General features: G+C 36.6%; 1 protein-coding gene across 1 annotated transcript; it reads left to right on the top strand.

Moving 5' to 3' along the window:
- Window positions 1-750: 750 nt before the first annotated feature.
- OOSP4A (oocyte secreted protein family member 4A) lies at window positions 751-7994 on the top strand. The gene is made up of 5 exons (XM_055093849.2): window positions 751-1652; window positions 3093-3271; window positions 4644-4741; window positions 6728-6862; window positions 7627-7994. Exons 1-5 carry the CDS (start codon window positions 1586-1588, stop codon window positions 7700-7702), a joined length of 555 nt encoding a protein of 184 aa, XP_054949824.1. The 5' UTR covers window positions 751-1585; the 3' UTR covers window positions 7703-7994.
- The last annotated feature ends 2567 nt before the right edge of the window (window positions 7995-10561 follow it).

The raw sequence follows: 10561 nt of genomic DNA on the forward strand, positions 1-10561 counted from the left end.
AATAGCATGACTTTTAAAGTTAAGAGTATGATTCAAGTTTTACAAAGTGTCCAGAATAGGTAAATCCAAAGAGATAGAATGTAGCTTGGTGCTTGCCAGGGGCTGGGAGAAAGGGGGAGTGAAGTATAAGTTTTCCTTTGGGGCGATGATGAAAACATTTTGGAACTATAGGGGTGATGGCTTCACACATGTGTATGTACCAAGTGCCACTGAATTATATACTTCAAAATTGTTAATTTTATGTGAATGTAACACTTATAAAATTAGTGGTTATTTCAACAGAGGAAAACATGTAAGCTATTGGAATTAGAAATTCCAGTATTATTTTATGTACTTCTACGTAGTTAGCTATTTAAAATAACAATGTATTTATTCACCTCTTAAATAAGAGAACAGATAAGTATTTTCAAATAAAAACCACTGAAATATTCTTCATAAATTTAATCTACTGTAAGGTTCTCATTCCCAAATATAATTTAAGTGATAGATACCTTAACATAAAATCCTACTAATTTTAAAGGACATGCAATATAATAAAAACATTTAGTAGGAAGGACTTTGAGATTTCTGATGTTCACAGATGTTACTTTTTGCTTGCTCGTTGTTACATCAGTTCATAATCCTGGAGATTCATATAGCTAAAAACAATTATTTTGTACTTAGAAGCTGAGGCAATCTATGTGATATGCTACACAATTTCTAAAAATAATTTATTAGGCTTTTACTTTTACTTTTTGAGAGGAAGTTTTTTGGAGATTGGTTTCTGCCAAAAGGTATAACCAAGTGATGCTGTTATTCTTATCTATTATCCCTTTTTCTTACAATTTTTCATTACTAGATTTAATTGTCCAAAAATGCCCTTAGAGAATATTTCTTTAGATCTCTAGATATGTGCACATTCATAATAAAATGCTTGTAGGGAAAGCAAAATTAAACCAGAAAGCATCGTTTTGCCAAAGCTTAGACCACAGGTGTGTGGATTTGTTTACCTGAATCAAAACCTCCTGAAGCTGATTACAAGCACCGATTAGTGAGCGCATCTCGTCCCAGGTTTACTGGATCTGAATCATTGGTTGGGAGGTAGAGCAAAAGCTTTTTTTTTTTTTCTTTTTTCACAAGAACGCAGAGTGAATATAATATGCAATATTGCAATATTGTTAATCAATTCATAAATAATTCTTCTGTATCACCACTTGAATTTCTCAAATCATCTTGCAAAGCCCTACTTTAACAATTCAATAGACACATATCAAATATCATGTCAGACACAATTTCAGACACATCCACATGCTTGAGAAAAAAGACATGGTGGTAGGGGATGCAGCCTAGAACCATTTTCCATGTGTTCTTTCCTGAGTTTCTGATTTACCTTTCAATGGCAAAAACCGCAATTACTTTTGCGCCAACTTAATAACTTCAGCTGTGAGGACAAAAAGCCAAAACTATGCTAAGGGGTTCTCAGTGCTTTCCAGAATGATAAACCATCAACCACAGCTGAGGAGGCAAGAGGTATATAAACACCTGTGGAGGCCCACTTCCTTAGGTTTTCTGTTTCCTGTGATACCTTGGGCTGGAATCTGAAGCAATGAAGATCTCTTGTGTGTTGGGAGAGCTCCTCATGCTTTTCGAGTTGATTCATGGTCTCCAAGATTGTAAGAAAAAGAGGGAATTTTTGGAGGTGGCAATTTCAATCAGCAGGGCTTTTTTTTTTTTTTTTTTTTTTTTTTAACATATTATTGACTTTGGGAGTTTGTTTTTTTATAACCTGGTGATCAACTGCTAATAACTAATGATCGCAAAGTTACAGCCAGACAGTTTTATCTTTACCCCTGTACTTCCTCTTGAATTTTTCCTCTAAGCTGATCTCGAGGTGCTGTTGTTTTTTATTTTTTCTTACATGCAAAATATTTCCAGGTTCTTTCTCTGCTGGAGACTAGCTTGTTACTTTGCTGAATGTGAAATACTTATAGTGACTGGCAAAATCAGGAAAGACTGCCCAGTGCCTAAGAGAGGAGGTTACCTAGGTCTACATTTCTGGCCATGGGGTATGAAGTTTGGACAGAGAGTAGTCAGCTGTATTCAATTGTATATGATTCTTTTTAGAGTTGAGGCTCTGAATAGATTCTGCATAGATTTTAATCCTGATCTGCCACTTAATAGTTACGTGACCTTAAATTTATCCATGTGTAAATATGGGATAATAATAAAATTGACCATAGAAATGTACTGAAAATGAAGTAAGACCTCAAACCAAAATTTAACATAGTTGGCAATCAAAATTATCATCGGAGTAACTGCAATATTATTTTGTTTCTGAATCCTTAGTGTCACATACTAATTAATATTTATTGGCTCAGATATTTTGATGCAAAATAAAATTTTAAGTGGAAGCACGTGATATATTTTTCTATTGTGTGCAACCAAATGTAAAGCTTTTTCTTATTTCTCCATTTCAGATAGATATCACTTACACCTAGATATATTTCAAACATGTATTCCTGAGACCTGTTAGTAAAATTTGAACAATCCCTAAAAACAAAGTGTGCATGTTGGGATATTTGACTTATTTAGCTTAGAAATTCTCAACTATCGCAAGGACAAAAATCCAAACACCGCATGTTCTCACTCATAGGTGGGAATTGAACAATGAGAACACATGGACACAGGAAGGGGAACATCACACACCGGGGCCTGTTGTGGGGTGGGAGGAGGGGGGAGGGGGGAGGGATAGCATTAGAAGATATACCTAATGTTAAATGACGAGTTAATGGGTGCAGCACACCAACATAGCACATGTATACATATGTAACTAACCTGCACGTTGTGCACATGTACCCTAAAACTTAAAGTATAATTAAGAAAAAAATCTGAAGAAGTACTTCTACGGTTTTTCCACATTCTGATGAAAAAACTGAGACACATAGAGATTAATTGACCCAAGATCTCCCAGTGGAAAAATATGCAAATAGGAACAAAACATTTTCACTCTACAGTTGGGGATTCAGCTCAAGAGGTTGAAAGTTTCCTGAGTTCTTTGTTTGGGGGCAGATGTACTATTTGATGTTTTCCCTTTTTAAATTTTCTTTCAACAGTGTCTATAACCTGTTCTGAATCCTGGCTCCAGGTCAAACTTAGACGAACGCCGCTGTTAAATGACCTGCAACCTTTGCAAAACGAACTCTCTCTAGGAATTGGCTGTCCTGTAAACATGGTCGAGGTGGATTTCTTTGGGTTCCTGTATCTTCTAACTTTTTGTGGCATCAGAGTGAGCGTAAGAGCAGTTATTATTTCAACCAATAATATATCTTTTGACTGTTTTGGGTCCACAAACCAATGACTAAAACTGCAGTATTCACATTTTAATTGTCAGTTAATTTAATAGTTCATGTAGTATTGATTATTCTCTTCAACATTTTTGGATGTTGCTTCTATCTGTAGGAAAGACAAATAGGATTTGGGATTCCAAAAACTATGTGTTCTTACTTCAAAATATTTTTTTTGGCAACATATCTCTTTTGACTGTGATAGTGGTTTGTTGTTGTTGTTGTTGTTTTTTAAAATATTCTGGTTAAATCTAGTTTGAGAGAAACATTTCGTTTTGAAACAGTACCACAAATACCCAACTCTTGTTGTTGACCTAAAATTTTGATGAAAATGGGGCATATCAGTTTATATAGTTCCTGTATTAATAAGAGAGAAATCAATCTTTCCAGTCACCAGAAAACTTTTTTTTTTTTTGCTTTATGTTAAATTGTTGCTATGTTTTGTAATTATAGCCTAGTTTTTCATTTTTGGTATCACATCTATTTCTAGTAAAGATTATTTAGGTGAACTGATTCTATTTTTGGATCCAAGTACATGACTTTATCATTTGTTTGCTGCTGTATCTCTAGTCTCAAAAAAAAAAAAAAGTCTAGTATTTGGCAAGTACTCAATTTAGCATGAGGCTGACTCAACTGCTTTTCTAAAGTTGTCAAATATCTAGTCAAAATTCACACTGAATAATTTAGGTCTGCCTAAATCAGACTCTGACTCTTTTCTTTTTTCTTTTTTTTTTTTTTGCTTTTTGCGATGGAGTCTTGCTCTGCCACCAGGCTGGAGTGCAGCGGCACAATCTCGGCTCACTGCAACCTCCACCTCCCGTGTTCAAGCAATTCTCCTGCCTCAGCCTTCCAAGTAGCTGGGACTACAGGCATGCACCACCACACCTAACTAATTTTTGTATTTTTAGTAGAGATGGGGTTTCACCTTGTTGGTCAGGATGGTCTCAATCTCTTGACCTAGTGATCTGCCCACCTCCGCCTTCCAAAGCGCTGGGATTACAGGTATAAGCCAACGTGCCTGGCCCAGACCTTGACTGTTAAACAAATGTGGTGATCAAAAGTTGTCTATGCAGACTCAAGTGCCAAATACAATGTCCCTGCTACTATGGCAGGGGCTATTAATGTCTTCTAAAACCAGGGATTTTTATCACTTAGCTCTGCTCTTCTATTGTAGACTGTGTACTCATACCTACTTTATTTCATAAAGTAAAAATAAAAGTAAAAATTATTATTTTGTTTCTAATCTATATTTTTAAAATGGAATTTGAAAGCATTTGAAAGAGATATAATTAAGATAATTTATATCCTTTACACCTTTAGGAACATGGAGTAGGTATTCTCATTGAAAGTTTAATTGTATATGAACCAACGAATTTTGACTTCAATTTACACATCCCAGTATCATGCTATGTGCAAAGGTAAGTGCAGTGCACTACTGAGATTAAGGCTATCTAATATTATTTTTGCCTTCTAGGTGTTCTGATCAGTTAAACTGCTGAACATTATGCTAAGGTTGGACATTGGATCAAATCTGATCTATGGTGTTCTGTTGGTCATGTGAGTAGGTCTAAATAAATTGATTCTCTCAATGTAGTTTCCGCATGAGTAGATGAGGCTCAGTTGTTATATGAGAATTGAATTCTACAGTCACTAAAGAGATTATGTCAGAAAGTTTTTGTTAGTAATCTTTCCTTTTTTGCAGTGTTCCTTGTCTGCACCTGCCCATACTGTCTCATCCATGGCTATTATAGGCGCTCTTAAGTTTTTGTACAAACCATACCACCTTTCTGTAGATGTGGGGAGGAGCCAAGAGATTCAAAATCAGTATTTTCTCAATTTTAAAACTAGAATTGAGTCAGTCTTTGATTTGTCAGTTTCTGCAAAAACTGACAAATTTTTGTATTTTATATATATATATATAATTTTTTTATATATATTAAATCAAGACTTGCTAATGACCAAAATTCTCTCCTTATTGGAGAAACTTTTCTGCAATGAGAGAGTAAAGCAGGAGAGCCTGTTGATGAAGGTGGAGGCAATTCTGCTTGTGGTCAAATCCCTGGGTGAGCTGTTCACAAGGCCCAGTTGCATGTGTGTTCTCTCTGCCCCTAGAGTGTTCATTCCAACCTATTTTGAAGGTTGTCTCTGTGTCTCTGGAGACACAGAATTTAATGGCTATATTTAACTTACAACCACTGACTTCAACTATACTTGGTGATATCTGCTTTTCTTATTCATTAACAGCATCTTTGGTCCTTCTCATAAGTGAAAATCAAGTCAGGTCCCTATCTCCAATGTTATATCAAACTTGAGTTTTCTTTAAGACTCCTAGAGTTTTACAGAGCACACAAAGGATTTGGAGAAGAAGAGGGTTTAGTATAATCTGAGTAGTACATTTCCCTCTGCTGCTTTTATCTTCATGTTTTGCTGATATGACAGGATGAAAGAGGTTGGGTCACAATTATCTCATGGTTACATGGTGCAATTGTGGTCCATTTCCAGCAATGCTGGCTAGATAATCATACCTTCACCCAGAAGTGTATCTCGAATTATGGATGTGTGAGTTTTTTGGAGTTCTTAGAAAGGGGGTGGTCATCACAACTGTATATTTCCTGATGGACCGATCTAAAACAAGGCTTACTTCTTCGTCCATACAACTGCCACTGTAGGCCTCCACGCAACCTGCTCATTTTCTGTCTTGGTTGTTTTTTATTCCAGTATCTTGACTTCTTGAGGTCCCCTCTCCAGTTCACAGGTATTCTTGAGTGAAATCCTGGAAATACAGCTAAAATGTTGGTACCTGTGGGGGAAATTACTTAGTCATACTACAGTTCATGGTGGGAGAATATGCCCTTTCTGTCCCCTTTTCTACACCTGCATGTCTCTCGTGTCATTCTACTGCACAGGCAGATAGTTGGGAGTAAAATGTCAGCCTCTTGCTGTAGGAAACTCTGTGTTGGAGAAGCTGATAGAAACACCTTTATTTGGCCTCATTAAGGGAGGGAGAATTTTAGTGACCCCACTTATCCGTCTGTCATAGGCTAAGAACTCAGAACTGCATACCTCTAATCATTCTCTGTAGATGTCTGTTGAGATGATTAGAGATAAGAGCTGCTTCAGCCACTTATTAAGAGTTCTTGGTATTTGACATTCCTGTGAAACTGGCTTCAGGTCACAATAGTACATTTTGGGATAATGAAAAGTGGTATGCAACCATCTGTGAATTTTTTCTCATATTCTGTGAAACAACACATTTTCATATTTGTCTCAGCTAGCTGATTTGGCATTCTCTCACAGCTGGAAGAGATCTGTTTAATTTAGTTTTTCTCCACATTTCAACTTTTTCTCCACCTCCAAAAGCATAATATATACAAAGCTTAAATATATATTTTTCTCTTTTTCAGAAGGTTTCCAATAATCTTAGTAATGAGAGGGAGAGAGAATGATAGCCGTCGTGAATGCAGAAGGTCAGTGGGACAGCACCGCTCACTATCACATGAACTTGAAGACTTGGAAATCCGTCCAAGAGTGTCCTATGTGTAAGAGTATTTTGAATTAGTACCATAAATGTTTACAGTACATTTATATAAAAAAGGCCAGGGTTTAGTAAGGTGGTGGCATATGCCACATTTTGTGTACTATTGCCCATATGATTTTAGTTCAGGATCATTGGAATCCTGCATTTTTTATGTTTATTAGGGATATATTTTATCTTGGCATTTCTCATTATTTCCTTACATAAAACAGATTTGCAATTGTAACCTCAATAGTTCTTTTATATTAATTTACTTGAGCTAGAGAAAAACCATCTTTGGTGCATATAAGTATGGAATGGGATCATGGATTCCCGTAAAGATAGTAATTGATATCTATGTTAACTCTAATTCCAGCTTTTTGTTCTAAAAGAACTAAATGTCAGCAAGAGAAAACTCAAATGAGCCATAAGAATATTCAAATAGGCTATAATCTTTGGACTTTAGTATGCTAGAGGGACAGGCCCTTATTCCACCTATCAACCGACCCTCATAATTCTAAACTTCAGATGGTGTCCTCATGTAAAATTTATAATCATTTACTAAGCATTTGTTAACTAATAGCTACATATACACATAATATGTATGTGTGTATACATGTGTACATATCGTATTTGTGATACTTGAATCATTAGAATATTATAATGGTTCCTGGGGTTTAAAATTGATGCCTTTTTCCCACGTTCCCACTTTGTTGAGCCTCAGTGGATAGTTAGATGGTAGTTTCCCATCAGTACAACAATGTAACTGTTTCTTTTCCGTCCTTACAGGAACAGTGTTCCCTTGTTGAGCTACCTCATTGTATCCCTTCCTAAGTGTAAGAACAAAGCTGTACATTCTGGATGATGAGGCTACCCTACTTCACCTGGTACTCTGGCTGCTTGAGGATTTCATTGCCTTTTAGAAGTTGGACTAGTCACTGGATATTGTCTTTTATCATTTCAAATGTGATATTTTTAAATGAAAAAACCTGCTCTGTTGTCCATATTTATGAACCGCTGGGGTAGGGAGAAAAGCCTTCCCTTCCCAGATTTTAAACTTGTAATAAAGGTATTCTTAAATAAAGTTTTACAATTCTTAATAGTTATTTATATTTTTAAAAGAAAGCTCAAGTCCTGATTCACAGAGCATTATAAAGTGTGAGGCAATTGCATTTTGTGAATAGGCTTACCCATCATCATCTGTTTTGGGTAGCAATTGAGTATCTAATACACAGTAGTCTTTCCTTATTCAGTTTTGCTTCCCATGGTTTCAGTTTCTCGCTGTCAACTGAATATTCTTAATATCTTCATGGAAATTCATAATTCCATTTCATACTTGTTACGTACTCCAAAGAAAGAGAGACACATTCACATAACTTTTGTTGTAGCATATTTTATGATATATTTTATTGTTAATCTCTTACTGTGCCTAATTAAACTTTATCATAGATATAAATAAGAAAAATTATAGTATTTATACAGGGTTTGGTACTAACCACAATTTCAGGAATCCCCTGGTGGTCTTGGAATGCATCCCCTATGGATAAAGGGAACTACTGTATCATAATCTAATTCTCCAGTTGTTCCCCATTTCACTGACTTCTAATGATATGTGTAAAATAAGATGAAATCAGGATTTTCTTTATAAATGGTTCAGAAAATAGCCTATTTCAGTCTCTTCTGTATTTTTTCCTGTCTGGATCACTTTCCTTTTCTGTGTGTTAGCAATTTCAAATCAGTTTGGAAATGTAGGTTCATCCATCTGGTCATATAAAGAGGCTAGAATTGAGAGGAAATAAAATTCCAGTTGGTTTCTGCATTATTGATGATTGTTTCAAACCAAAAGTGAATCTTGCTTGTCCAAATATCTCTAAAGGCAAGTGGCAGCATTTGAAAAGAATGTAAAAATCTTTTGCTTTTAGGGATTCTCTTGAAATTCTTCACTCCTAATCTCTGGATTATGGATCAGTTGACAAAAGTAACAAGGGGTCATAATTGCAGCATACTCTAGTCCTGATAAGGCTGTCAAACACTTTAGAGCCCTGGATAAATAAGGCTTCCTGCAAATCTCTGCCCTTTCTTAACCAGTCAGAGGGAGGAACCTCTGCCTCAGAGTTTAGAAGATGTAAAGGGCCTGGGGCCAGGAAGATTTCCAGAACAGCAAAAATCCAGGTAAGGCTGTAGGGTGACTGTTTCTTCTCACCAGCGGGTTAAAGACTGAATTTTCTTATGAGAAAAATTGAAAGTTGAAGTCCACAAATGTGTCTCAAATGCTGTTCTTTCTTGGGTAATGTAGTAAATAAACATGGTCCCCTAATACTATCCTGTTCTACTGCCCTTTATTTCTGTTTATTTCCCAGAGCATTTTCCCCTTTTAAAATAGGCCCCTAAGGGAATTTACTAACATAATATGAACTATTTCAATGCTTGAATATAAGAGCATGAGTTTCATTTTAATTCATGAGACATTTTTCATTTTTCTCTAGAGAGAAATGTGTTACCTATTTTAAGTAAATTTGACAATAATTTAACTGAGTTGCTGCAATTCCTTGTTTCAACGAATGACTCATACACGTATATGCTCTCTTTTCCTCAGTTCTTTCAATTTAAGTGTCTTTTTGTTAGGCTTATGTTTTAATTTTAGAAAACCAAGAGTTGAGAAATCCTACAGAGCAGTTTTGTTTTGTTTTGTTTTGTTTTTTTTTTTTGTGCATTTCACTCTTGTTGCCTAGGCTGGAGTGCAATGGCACAATCTTGGCTCACTGCAACCTCTGCCTCACGGGTTCAAGTGATCCTGCTGCCTCAGCCTCCCTAGTAGCTGGGATTACAGGTGCACACCACCATGGCCAGCTAATTTTTAAAAATATTTTTAGTAGAGATGGGGTTTCACCATGTTGGCCAGGCTGGTCTCAAACTCCTGACCTCAGATGATCCACCCACCTTGGCTTCCCAAAGTGCTGGGATTACAGGCATGCATCACCATGCCCGGCTAATTTTTTATTTTTAGTAGAGATGGGGTTTCACCATGTTGGTCAGGCTGGTCTCGAACTCCTGACCTCAGGTGATCTGTCCACCTTGGCCTCCCAAAATGCTGGGATTACATGCATGAGCCACCATACCAGGCCTAAAAGTAAAGCAAAAAGGTTTTCTACAAATAAGTGTCCTTTGTAGAAATCATCAGTGCAGGACCTATTAACATTGGTCCATCCCTCCCAGAAGTGTCAGATGAAAGATGATCCAACCACATTTAAGTCTACGGACAGCAAGAAAGCAAGAGAAAATAAGTGGGGAAGGGTTTTGAAGAGAGACAATGCATTTAGGATAGGGTAGAGGCAGAATTGAAGGACCATGTTACTGTAATCCTCAAATATGCGCTGTCCTTATCTCTGCTGCATCATCTTTCTGCACTGATTGTGATTATGAGATTATAAGAACCTGACTTGAGGACTGAAAAAGTCGGCTCTAGACACAAGGTGCTCAAGGTCAGTGACATGCATTTGCTCTATCAGAGTGTTACAGAGGCAAGCTCCCTGGCCAGAGCTATAGCTCACCAGTTCATGTGGTGTACTGCCACGGAATTTGTACAGAGGAGTAAAAAACATATGAAGGCCATAATGTGACTATATTAGGTATCACCAATAGGTGGGCAATGTTATACAGATGTTAGGTCAATATATATACACACACACACGTGTGTGTGTGTGGGCATGTGTGTGTTGGCTCA

Source organism: Pan paniscus, chromosome 9 (assembly GCF_029289425.2).
Source record: "Pan paniscus chromosome 9, NHGRI_mPanPan1-v2.0_pri, whole genome shotgun sequence".
Lineage (NCBI taxonomy): Eukaryota > Metazoa > Chordata > Mammalia > Primates > Hominidae > Pan > Pan paniscus.